At 47.1% G+C, this 13714-nt stretch overlaps 1 protein-coding gene across 1 annotated transcript; it reads right to left on the minus strand.

The window, feature by feature from the left end:
- Window positions 1–598: 598 nt before the first annotated feature.
- Window positions 599–3361, minus strand: LOC127336444 (1-aminocyclopropane-1-carboxylate synthase 2). Its single transcript, XM_051363249.2, has 4 exons — window positions 3028–3361; window positions 2793–2924; window positions 2484–2644; window positions 599–2013 (listed from the first exon to the last, which is right to left on the minus strand). The coding sequence occupies exons 1-4, from the start codon at window positions 3184–3186 to the stop codon at window positions 1005–1007; spliced, it is 1461 nt and encodes a 486-aa protein (XP_051219209.1). The 5' UTR covers window positions 3187–3361; the 3' UTR covers window positions 599–1004.
- Between the last annotated feature and the right edge of the window lie 10353 nt (window positions 3362–13714).

Genomic DNA, 13714 nt, shown 5'->3' on the forward strand with positions numbered 1-13714 from the left:
AATTCAATGGGGCGGAGTAGTTGTATGAAAAAAAAAACATGCTATTGTGTTTTGTTCTAATGATTGTATGCCAACGTTTTTCGAAGCCTTCATTTCACCTGCCATTGTCGACCAATCAAGCTGCAGAGTTATGTCTCTCTTGACAATCTAATTTATCCATCGTTTTCTTAATAAAAAGATTTTGGCCGACTTTTTGTGCTTTGTCGAGTGAATATGGTGGTCTTTTAATTATGTTTCCTTTAAGGAACTACTCCGTAAGAGGTGTTCACTAGGAGCTAATGTTTGTTGGTTTGGGTTGCTCATCAAGCGTATCGCTCGATCACTAGGAGCTAATGTTTAAGTGGAAGACTTGATTCGGCGTTGACACCCGGATATGATGGGTAAGAAGCAATGGTGGCGATAAAGCGAGTTCGAATTGAGGAGGTTGTGGCGGCTTGAGAAGAAATAAGAGAAGGGGCATTGGACTATACTCCTTGGTTCACAAAAAAAAGCAACGGTGGCGATAAAGCGAGTCCCAATCTAGTGGTTCACAAAACTGAATGTGTTTTAAAAAGTGAATGATAAAAGGCAATATGTTATGGGCAAACACTTGGTTACATATGGACAAGTGTTGTACAGTGATACAACATCACTCTTTGTACAGTTCATTATTATAGGTTTACAATATCTTTGAAAAGCCTTTAACCAGCTTTGAAAACCAAACCAAATCTTAAACGTACGAAGCAATTGAGGACCATGTGTAATACTCCGTATCATGGTTACACAAGGCTTACCAACGTTTGGCGCCAATGCAACGTAACCTTGATAAAACGTTAGCTAGCTATAGGTGCATGCCACATTGCATGTCTAAATCTTTCCGAACGATCACATGTATACATGCACCAGAGGAAGGCACAAAGGCCATGCCCATGCGTGCAGCATTCATGCGATCGAAAAAAAGACCGTACGTACGTGCAGCTGTACGTACGGCCACTTTGTACTTTCCGTACCGTACCGTACTGGGCTTAGCTGGCGGCGTGGACCAGCGGGGAGCGTGGAGACAGCAGCGCCGCCATGGGGCTGGAGAGCGCATGGTACTGCGAAGCTATGCCGGCGTGGCGCTGCAGGCTGAGGTGGAGTTGCCCCTTGGCGGCCCAGCGCTGAGCCTTGGCCTGCTGGCGCTGGTGCTGGCGCACGAAGACCCGGATCCGGTCGAGCGCCACCTCCATGGTCTCGTCGTCCATGTTGGCGTGGCACACCCGGAACCACCCGGGCTCCCGGCAGTGGAAGGACGTCCCCGGCGACACGTTGAGCTTGACCTTGCGCACGATGACGCGCCACAGCTCCAGCTCCGCCTCCGCCGTCTTCTCCCCGCGGAGCATCCCGCGCAGGTCCATCCACGAGAAGAGCCCGGCGTTGCTGCGCAGGCACCCGATGCCCACCTCCCGGAGCCCCGCCGTGAACCGCTCGTTCCTCGCCGCCAGCCGCGCCGCGCTCTCGCGCAGGAACATCGCCATGAACGCCTCGTCCCCGAGCATCTTGGCCAGGAAGTGCTGCGTCTGCGAGGACACCAGCCCGAAGCTGGACATCTTGCGCGCGCAGGCCACGACGGCGTTGTTGAAGGAGTAGACGATGCCGACCCGGAACCCGGGGAGGCCGAAGTCCTTGGAGAGGCTGTAGGCGATGTGGATGAGGTCCCTGTCGGCGCCGGGCACGTCGTGTTCGATCACCTCGGCGATGCTCACGAACTCCGGCTTGGCGAAGACGGAGCCGGCGTAGATCTCGTCGCAGATCAGGTGCACGCGGTGCTCCGTCGCGAAGGTCGCCAGCATGGCCAGCGTCGCCCGGTCCGTGGTGGTGCCCAGCGGGTTGGAGGGGTTGGTGATGAGGATCCCCTTGACGACGATGCCGTCGCTCCGCGCGCGCTCGTAGGCGGTCACCAGCGCCTCCTTGGTGAGCCGGAAGTCGTTGGAGCTGTGGCACTCGATCGGCAGCAGCTTGATTCCTGATCTCCAGCAGCAGTCGCGGTCGAATCTGCGATGATCACAAACACAAGCACGCATATCGTCAGCCCTGGAGTCCCGATAAATACCTCACAACCTTGCATGCATGCTTACGTGTATATTATTAGTCAAAAAATTGACCGTGCGTGGGTCAATTAAGATGTTAACATGCACTAATTGAAAAGCAGTTTTATCTCCTAGACCAGACCGGCAACATCGTGCGCATGCGGCTCGCTGCACGACTAACTAGGTTGCGTGAGTCAATTCAACTTGAAGACATACCTACTTGAATTTGATCACGGAAACTGAAAAGCAGATTTTTTTCTCGTTGACACTAGAATAGTCTGTTGTTCTTGCCAAAATGATTTCACTGATCGTACTTTTGTTTACCTTTTGACCCGGTTTTCAGAGTCTACGGTTGACTTTCTACATGCACGAGAGGTAGACAAAAACCAAATTTAATTGGATTGTTATATCCAGCAGTTGACGACGAAAGCATACCCTGGGTAGTATGGCGTGGGCACGAGGAATGCCTCGCCGGGGTTGGCGAGGCAGAAGGCGAGCGTCTCCTGCGCTCCGGTGGCGCCGCCGCTCATCACGACGCGGTCGGGGTCAAATGTTGCCTTCCAGCCCCTCACCTGCCCCATGAACTGGGCCATTGCCTGCAGCATCAGAATCAGGAAGATTTGGTTAACAATGATCGGAGGAGGACGCTAGCTGCTCCGTCGCTATCGCACTAATAACAAAAAAAATAGGCTAATCCACATATTCTAATCTGTCTCATGTGTGCTTTGTGCTTAGCTAGCTCACCCGTCTGAACTCCGGGAGGCCATGGTAGTCCTGGAAATTGGCGATCCTCTTGAACTGCGAGGCGCCCTCCGCCGTGCAGATGGACGCCTCCGGGTGGTTCTTGCTCCACTCCTCGATCAGGTCCAGCGAAAGCTGCAACGACATTTGCAGCACCGTCAGTTTCCATGGATTATTAAGGATGCTTACTAATGGCGCAGAAACATGCAGAAACAAGGCTGCGTCGTGATATACGTACTTGGTTCTCGGCGAGGCCCATCTGGATGACGCCGCCGCGGTTGTGGTGCAGGTCGAAGGGGTTCTCGTCGTAGGCCTTCCACCCGTCGAAGTAGGACGAGTTCTCGCCGTGGCCGTCGCCGGCGGCCATCCTCGATAGAAGCTCTGGTTTGCCCGCCATCTGTATTTTCCGGGTTTCCGAGGATCAGAAGCTGGGAGGCTGGCTAGGATGAATGCAGCAGGCAGGGACGCGGGGTAGCTGGCGCTAAGCAGGAACAGAGAAAGAAGAAGATAGCTAATCTAGCTGATTAAGTCGCTCGAACTGGTAGAGAGATGGCCAAAGTAAGCTGCGCGAGGATGCCAATTTATAGTGACGGGTGGATGGAGGTCAAGAGAGACAGAGGTTTGGCATATGCGCGCATGGCCGGGGAAACTTCCATGATGAGAGGGAGAGCAGGTGGAAGATGCAGCCAGGCTGGACGCTGACGTCTCTCGTTTCAGGTCCCCTTTACCGTCTCCGCCGACGACCTTCTGGTTTGTTGGGTAATTTGATTTCGGTTTTGCTATGTCTCAGTCAACTGAGATTTTCTTAAGTCTAAATCACCTTTAATTTTGGAGGAATATATGCGATCTGGGAGACGAGCCGCGACGTGACGACGCTCCGTCATCGTCGACTCTTAAATTTATTAGGCACAGTAACCGGTCGACGTGCGCCCACGTGCGATGCGGAGAAAAACGCCGCCTACGGTCGCATACGATTCGAGCTTCTTCCCGCAAAGCGTTGAGACGATTCGGGACGACGGCGACGGCGACGGCACTACCGCAGCTCGAACGATCGATCGGGCAATTCCACGGCGAAATTAACTCCACCGGTTGGGCCGGTCAAAATGCAAAGTGCTCGGCGGCGATGCCGTCGGTCGGCGTCGAGCGGCGGCTTGAGCTCGGGTTGAATGGGGCACGGTGACTTCTGTATCAGTCTGGTTCAACCGCCGGCGGAATGCAGCCACAATCATGGGCTGCTTCCCTGGGAGTTAATTTTCCGTGGAACTTATTGCATGTTCGCAGGATCGAATTTGCCTCGAAACGTACTGGTCCGCAAGCTCAGCAGTTTCCAATTGTACCTGTACTTCTTGGTCGACCTTTTCTTTGGCAACAAATGACACGATGTGCTAATTAATCCAAATATGTCTGGAAACATATATCACCGTCCATAACAAAATAACAAATGACACGATGTGCTAAATTCGGTTGTCGCGCACCAACCGAACCGAATATGCACGGATGCACGTACAGCGCAACGTCGATGAAAGAGAAACTGGTTCATTTTGCCATACTGCTGCTATTAGTTTCTTCATTTTCAGGTGAGTAGTCAACTTGCCAACACAACTTTCATGCCTAGGCTTGTACGTGGTGCTGGCCGAAACAAGTTGCAGCCAATTTGGGCACGACGGTGACCACATTTTTTCCGCAACAAGCAAAGAAAATGCGCCAAAACATGGTTCTCATGCATAATAGTGTGTGGTACCATGGGTCAACTTCTTTTTTTTTCAAAAAGAGGGAAAAGAGTCTGGCCTCTGAATCGAAATGATGCATGAAATGGACAGTGTCAACGTAAGCTACAAGAAATGAGGAAAACAAAACTATATTTGGCGAGAAGGGTACTACGAGGAAATATCAATCCAGATCTAACCATGCAGGTGCCTAAAATATGGACCGTTGGTTCAATCTCCTTTTGCGAATCCATGCCACCACTTTCCAAAATTTAGCAAAAAAATATTGCAAATTTTGTTAAATTCTAAAAAATCTCACAAATTTTATTGAGTGGAAACTTATCCTTGTAAATTTTCATATAAAAGATATCATAATTTGCTACGTTTCATGAAAATGGGAATCCCATAGTTCAAGTTATTGAACTTACTCTATAACACTCTTATTTTCTAAGATTTTTTTTCCTACATTTGATAGGTGGATTATGTTTTATCTAGGTCCCAAAACTAGCTCGTCTGAATCATGAAGTTGCTTAAATTTTGAGAACACGCATGGCAAGTTTTAAAACTCCGCTTTAGGTGCTATGGGACATATACTTATGGTGGTTTTTCATAGTGAAAGCAACATAAGAGAGAATGTGTTTATTATATGTCAAGAATAATAGACAATTAATTGAAAAGAAGTGAATGATGACCGTGTTGTTGGGTACTAAACACTAACACAAGTAGCATGGCAATGTTTAATAACTTAAGGACATGAGGTCATAATCTATTAGTGAATATAACATCAAACTTCACCGAGACTCAGTTATCTACCAAAGAGCAACTGCCAATGACACAAAGCATCTCTTATGGACGATTCTATTCAAACAATTGGGGTGTCTTTGGTACCACACAACTCACGAAAAAACAGGCCGCACAAATGAGAGCTCGTTGTTTTAACCAGACATGGGGCTACAAGTTACCCTTGTGGTACTTTTTTGGTAGGATTTTAAGCCTATAAGAACAAACACATGTGTGATCAAGGGCAACATGAAATAGGGGCAAAAAGATTGATTGGGTCTATGTATGACATTCAAAAGTAGAAGGTTAGGTGGTATATGGTAGATCATGGCTCTTTGATACGTCTCCAACGTATCTATAATTTCTTATGTTCCATGCTAGTTTTATGACAATACCTACATGTTTTATTCGTACTTTATATCGTTTTGATGCATTTTCCGGAACTAACCTACTAACAAGATGCCGAAGTGCCAGTTCCTGTTTTCTGCTGTTTTTGGTTTCAGAAATCCAACAAAGGAAATATTCTCGGAATTGGACGAAATCAATGCCCACAATCTTATATTTCACGGAAGCTTCCAGAGAGCCAGAGAGGGACCAGAGGGGAGCCCTGGGGGCCCCACCCCACATGGCGGCGCGGCCAACGGGGGGGGGGGGGGGGCGCCAGCCTATGGGGGGGCCACCCCCTGGCTCCTCCGAGGCTGCCCTTCCGCCTATATATTCTCTCCGCCTCGAAAACCCTAAAAAGATAAGCCACGGGACGAGAAAAGTTACGCAGCCGCCGCCATCGCGAAGCCAAGTTCGGGGGACAGAAGTCTCTGTTCCGGCACGCCGCCTGATGACCCACAAGTATAGGGGGTGTATCGTAGTATCTTCGATAAGTAAGAATGTCGATCCCAACGAGGAGCAGAAGGTGTTGACAAGCAGTTTCGATGAAGGATTCACTGTAAATGCTCACAGACAAGTATTCAGGGGGTTTTGATGTAACAGTTGAATAAAGTACGAGTAAGTAAAGTGCGAGAGTAATAATTGCAGCGAGTGGCCCAATCCTTTTTAGCACAAAGGACAAGCCGGTTTGTTTACTTATAATTACCAAACGTTCTCGAGGACACACGGGATTTTAGTCTAGTGCTTTCGCTACATACGGCTAAATAATCTTCATTGTTATGATAAGTGTTGTGTGGGTGAACCTATGCTAATGTACCGCCCTTCCTAGGACTAATACATACTTGTGATTATACCCCTTGCAAGCATCCGCAACTACAAGAAAGTAATTAAGAATAAATCTAACCACAGCCTTAAACTCTGAGATCCTGCGATCCCTCCTGCATCGATATACCAGCGGGGGTTTAGGTTTCTGTCACTCCGGCAACCCCGCAATTGGCAAACGAATACAAGATGCATTCCCCTAGGCCCATAAATGGTGAAGTGTCATGTAGTCGACGTTCACATGACACCACTAGAAGAATAACACCACAACTTAAATATCACACCATTGAATATTACTCATCCATAGTTCACTACTAACATTTAGACTTCACCCATGTCCTCAAGAACTAAACGAACTACTCACGAGACATCATATGGAACATGATCAGAGATGATATGATGATGAATAACAATCTGAACATAAACTTGGTTCAATGGTTTCACTCAATAGCATCAACAACAAGTAGAGATCGATACCGGGAGAGTTTCCCCTATCAAACAATCAAGATCAAACCCAAATTGCTACGGCGATGACGGTGTCCAGCGGTGGAGACGGCGGTGATGATGGTGGAGATGATGATGATGGTGATGGCGATGATGTCCAGCTCGATGACGGTGACGATGGCGTCGATTTCCCCCTCCCGGAGGGAATTTCCCCGGCGGATTCCTGCCCGCCGGAGAGCTCTTTTCTCTCTGGTGTTCTCCGCCCCGCAGAGGCGGCTGTAACTCTTCGCGAGGTACCCTCTGTGGCTTAGGTTTTCGGGACGAAGGATTTCGCGAAGAAAAGGAGGCGAAAGGGGTCGTGGGCCCCCCAAACCACATGGCGGCGCGGCCAGGGCATGGGCCGCGCCGCCCTAGGGTGTGGGCCCACCCTGGGTGCTCCTGGCCCCTCCTTCTGGCTCCCTTCGTCATCTTGAAAAATAGGATTTTTGGTATAATTTCCTCCCACAGTTGATCTTCCGAAATATTGCGTTCTGACGGTGCTTTTTCCAGCAGAATCCTGGCTCCGGTGCTTGATCCTCCAATAATGATGAAACATGCAAAATAGATGAAATAACATAAGTATTGTGTCCCAATATGAAATATATCAATGAATAACAGCAAATTATGATATAAAATAGTGATGCAAATTGGACGTATCACCGCCGGGACGGGGAAGTGCCCCCGGAAGGCATCTCCATCGACACCACCGCCATCTTCATCGCCATTGCTGTCTCCCATGATGAGGAGGGAGTAGTTCTCCCTCGAGGCTAAGGGCTCTACCGGTAGCTATGTGGTTAATCTCTCTCTCATGTACTTCAATACAATGATCTCATGAGCTGCCCTACATGATTGAGATCCATATGATGAGCTTTGTGATCTAGTTGAATATCATCTATGTGCTACTCTAGTGATGTTATTAAAGTAGTCTATTCCTCCTTCATGATGTAATGTTGACAGTGTGTGCATCATGTAGTACTTGGCGTAGGTTATGATTGTGATCTCTTGTAGATTATGAAGTTAACTATTACTATGATAGTATTGATGCGATCTATTCCTCTTTTCATAGCTATTGTTGACAGTGTGCATGCTATGTTAGTACTCGGTCTAAATTGCAACGGTCTATTATGCTCTAGAGGTTACTTAAATATGAACTTCGAATGTTGTGGAACTTGTTAACTTCGGCTTGAGATGTGCTTTTGTAGCCCTACACAATGAATGGTGTTTGTTATCCAACAATAGAGTCTTTGAAAGTAGCATAAGAGAAGAGAATTTATTTATTCAGTTGTGTGATCAATGTTGAGAGTGTCCACTAGTGAAAGTATGATCCCTAGGCCTTGTTTCCGAATATCGAAACTCCGTTTATTTACTGTTCCACTGCATGTTTACTTGTTGCCATCTTTATTTCAGATTGCTATTACCACTCATATTCATCCATATTACTTGTGTTTCACTATCTCTTCGCCGAACTAGTGCACCTATACATCTGACAAGTGTATTAGGTATGTTGGGGACACAAGAGAATTCTTGTATCTTAATTGCAGGGTTGCTTGAGAGGGATATCTCTGACCTCTACCTCCCTGAGTTCGATAAACCTTGGGTGATTCACTTAAGGGAAACTTGCTGCTGTTCTACAAACCTCTGCTCTTGGAGGTCCAACACTGTCTACAGGAATAGAAGCGTGCGTAGACATCACTCTTATCCTTCGAATAGTGGCTTTTGTAGTCTGCAATTCCTCTCTTATTTCGATATTTTCTTGATACATGTGTTGTTAAGTTGTTAGCTTTAGATCAATTTTCTCTCTTACATGAAGGGGTAACAAAACTAGCGTTGAAATACACAAATATGACAATGATCAAACTCCTATCTAAAATATTTTAATGTCTAAGGTTAAGTGATGCAATATAGTTCAACAGAATTGTTGGTAGGTTACTCCACTAAAGAACACATTTTTAGTTTGAAATAAAAAATGATGGCACATTATTTTTATCAATTGTATCATCGCATCAACTTTAGAAAAAGGTTAACTCATATGGGATTACAACCACAAAAATATTCCTAAATTTGCAGTAATCTCAGTGACAATTAATGAAATTCATCAAGACGGTTCGTTTGTTTGTTGAAGTTGGCCTAAACGTCTAGGCGGAATAATTTTCGTAACCAAAGTATGTAGAAAATATTGTATTAATTTTGGTTAATGGGGTTGAAACAGTTCTAGGAAAAACTAGGTAGAAAGATCCGCAACAATTGAGTAGAAAAGCGATGGTAAGGTGCCATGGTCTCGATTGTGACATAATATAAAAGTTTCATATAATTACAACTAGGGAATGGAAGTTGAATATTCTTCAAATTGTTCATGGTGTAACATAGGTGTCTCAAGAAACTAGTTAGATAAAGTAATGTTGTGAAGGAATTAGGGGATTGGGAGTGCGAGCTTGTATAGAGTGGCTATCATGTTTGTCCCAAAATAAAGAAAATAAAAAGGTGCATGCGAAGTGTTAGATGGCCTTATTAGTGGGAGATGTACCGCATCGAGTTCTTAGGCTTCCAAAATATGCCTACTTTAGAAGTATTTTGGAAACTGAAAACCTTGAGCCAAGAAGGGCTTTGTATGTAGGGCGTGGTTTTTATTGTGTCCTTCCCCACAATCATATTTAACCAAGTCCATGAATATCGGTCCTCTAATCGATGCAACATAAAACTCACATTTGCAACATTTTTTTTATGATTGCAATATCACTACAACAAATCTCCCCCTATTCGGTAAAAATCAACCAAGTTCGTCAAAACATTGAAGTATATCCATGTCGCAAATAATCTTGGTTATGCAACAAAACCCCATTGATTTAGCAAAACATTGAAAAATGCATCTTAACACAGGCAATATGAAAACCAAGAGCATGCAACATATGTGAGGAATGTAGTCAACAATAAAAACACAGTTGCAACATGTCAAAAATATCCGCTTCAAGCATATAGCCAACATTCTTTTGCAACATGTTTCTCATGGGTAAATTTTTACACAATAATAAACTTAAGCACCACCAATAATAAGTCTAAACTCCACCATCAATAATGCAAGCACCACCATTTGTCTATCTGGGCTTGCCGAACACGAATCCAGTTTGTTAGGGCTAGATTGAACGATCCTTGGCCTAGAGATTGGTGGCGTGAATATGTGCTTCATCATGGGCGCCAACGTATCCATGGGCCAGTCTGTATTTTGTAGACCACCATCCGTGCAGAAAATGTGCGCCTAGAGTGGAAGCAGTGGAGAAAAGGGCAAGGCAAGAGCAAGAGAGGGATGATGGTTGCTTTGTAGAAAGACTGGGATGGGTAGGTGGTCTAGCGTACGTTGATGCGAGGGAGATAGCGAATGTTGGAGGAGAGGAGGCTTGCGCGGGAGCAGATTGGGTATTTTGTGCCACGCTGAGAGAGGCTAAATCTCCTTTATAGGGTAGTTGGTTGGATCGAATTATTTGTCAAATTAGAAAGCAATATGCATATTTGTCTCGAAGAGTTGACTATTTTGGTGATAGGGGAAGTTTAAAATTTTACTAAAGTTTTGATAAATCGCATAGTGCATGTTTGATGAATCCGTGGTGCACGTGTGCTCAAAGAGAGCAGTAGCAATATTTTTGTCCGTAGCAAGCTTTATTCTTGTTAACGCTAAACTGAAATCAGTCCATGTACGTTGATCAACAAGAAAATACACATGCATCGGTTAAATCACGAGCTGTATATGTGAATCTTTGAAAGTTTGAATGGGTCGGTCTGGTGGTCATGGAGCCATGGAGGTCGTAATGAGAATGGGTCGTACGTCGTCCCCAAAACATCATTAGGCGCAAGTCGTGCGCCAATAAAAAATCAGCTGTTACATCTTTTCAGGAAGGATATCAAACCTTTTGGCATTTAGTAGCCCCTGCCCACTTGTGCTACAGGCTGAACTAGCATAATAAATAAATAAACAATGCAGGGAACAAACCATGGTTGGTTGATAGCAAAATGCAAGTAGGCTTACGCCATGTCCAAATTTCGGGTCGTTTGGTTCCTCGACGCACTCGTGTTCTTGTATAGCACGGGTTTTAAAACACTCCTAGAACAGGGTCCGGAGGAACGCCTGGTTTGACAGTTTCTCCGGGGCCAGGCCATGGCGACGTCGTTAGCGCCGGAGCTCCGCCTCGGCACGGCGGGAGAAGCCGAAATTCTAGCGGCATTGCGCGGCAAAGGTAGGGATAACCTCCCTCTTCTGTTACCCTTTCCATTAGCCCCTCCCAAATTTTCCCTCCCCCCAAATTTTGCACCGACGGCGGCGGTGACCCAGATCTGGCAGCGCGCATCTCCCTTCGGTCTCCGGTGCCGGACCAGGGTCCTCTTCTCCAGCCGCGGCGGAGCCTGCGCACATTTGCGACGGCTTTCGGCCGTGTCATTCGTCCGCCATGACGGAGGTAAGAGGAACTCCTCTGTTGTACTGTACTATTAGATTAATCTTGGTAGAACTAGTTGGGTTCGATAAGACCGTTCGTAATGCATAGATTTTGTTTAAGTAGACCGATCAGCTCCAGCTTGTGCATCACACCGCAGCACTCATCATTTGCATACAAGACTGGATCCTGATGGTGCACAAGAGAGCAGTTAGGCATGCTGATTATCTTCGTGTGACTTACAGACCTATCTTACAACGAGATCGGGAGAGGATTGCCAACCTGAACAACATCTACAACTGCAACGACGTAGAGGCTATCCAGATGCTACGGATGAGAAGAGCCCCTTTCTATGCACTTGTGAAAACGTTCAGGGATAGAGGACTGCTGACTGATAGCATCAACACCTTTGTCGAAGAACAAGTCGGAATGTTTCTTCATGTCGTCGGTCATAACCAGAGGTTCTGAGTCATCCATAACACATTCAGGCGATCCACAGAGACTATCTCTTGGTACTTCCAGCAGGTGTTGTACGCATTGGGGGAGCTGAGAGGTGAAATGATCAAGCCAGCATCAATGAACACACCAACTAAGATCAAGAACAGCTACAGGTGGTTCCCCTATTTCAGGGTGAGTACAAAATCATGTTCCTTCTACCTAGCAGATGTGTGGTACTGTCAGAAACATGACTGTGTGCTAATTTTTTTACAGGATTGCATTGGGGCTATTGATGGTACTCATGTCACTGCAAAGGTATCGAGATCAATGTCTACATCATTCCGCGGAAGGAAGCACTACACCAGCCAGAACGTGCTAGCAACTGTGGATTTCGAGATGAGGTTCACATACGTGCTTGCCGGGTGGGAGGGTTCAGCTCATGATGCGAGCATCCTGTCCGACTGCTTGTCAAGGCCTGATGGGTTGCAAATTCCTGACGGTAAGTTCTACCTTGGAGATGCTGGATATGCATGCCGACATGAAATTCTACCTCCCTTCAGGAAAACAAGGTACCGCCTCAACGAGTTCTCTGCGAAGCATCGACCTCTGAATGCGAGAGAGTTTGCAATTCGTAGTAGCTATGGCTGATTTCGTGAACTGCTATGCTAAGTAAGTTTGCAACTATCATAAACTGTGATTTATGTATGATGGGAGGTGAGAGCATGCTAAGGCTACCCGTCGTAGAGAAGATGTAACCTTAGGCATGCCTGGATGGTACCAAACATGCCTAATATCATCTCCATCGAGATTTTGTCTTGGCTGCAGGCAAACAAACAGAAAGTTCTTTTTGGCTCAGCTAATGCAGCCCGACCTACCAAACAACAGGTCATTTTCGGCCCGTGGTTCGTTCTGGACGCGTAAGCGTGCTTGCACCGCTGCGCTAGTGAGGCACGAATCAGACCCAGGCAACCAAACACGCCCTTAATACTAATTTAAGTTTTGAAAATTAGAGTTGCCAGGTGTCCCAGTCCACGTACGGGTCCAGACAGGATCGCATGCATGCGCCACGTTTGAAAAGTCGTCCACTGCTCTCTCTGTCTCTCACGTATGGCATGCGTCGCCAGGTCGGCATTACTACATTAGCACAGTTTTCTTTTTGTTCTGCAGCTAGCTTGACGAGCAGGAGCATGGCCAGTACGGAGTGGGAGTACAATGTCAATGCCACTTGCCTGACCACTCCATTCGATCCTGTTACACGCTAACATCAACTACAGCGCATGCGCATCGGGCCATAATTGAAGATCGGCACGTCGGCGTCCCTGCGTGTTTGCAAGTCAACAGTAGCTAAGCTGGCATCCTGATCCGGGCGATCTCTACCAGCTCGCTCGCTCGGCCGGAGCCGGCCGTGCACCGGTGTCATGGTGTGGCGGTGACCGATGTGACTGTGAGAGCACGAGTGTCGATCTGTTGCCGTCGCGCGTGGGGTGGGGGCCGTCGTGACGGACACCCCAAAAACACCGCGAATCAGCTAGCATGTACAGTACGAGAGATGAGAGATCACGGCCGGGCAGATCGGAGCATATCTCGTCACGCGCAAACCGCCATTGCCAGGTCCTGGTGCACTAATGCCGACAGCTACCACCGGTGTACGGACGCCGGTACGATCGATGTCCCGCGGTGTGAAACCATGAAATATGAAACTGGGCGCGCGAGACGAGACCGACTCAGCCAACCGTTCGTCCGTACGTGCCGAGAGTAGGACTCACAGCTCAGCTCACAGGCCACAAGGAGGCCTGCTAGCTAGCTAGCTGGGCGTCCATGCATGTACACTCTGTATCACGGGTGGTACCACTGTCTCACCAGTCACCACTGAGAGAATACATGGAGGTTT

Source organism: Lolium perenne, chromosome 2 (assembly GCF_019359855.2).
Source record: "Lolium perenne isolate Kyuss_39 chromosome 2, Kyuss_2.0, whole genome shotgun sequence".
Lineage (NCBI taxonomy): Eukaryota > Viridiplantae > Streptophyta > Magnoliopsida > Poales > Poaceae > Lolium > Lolium perenne.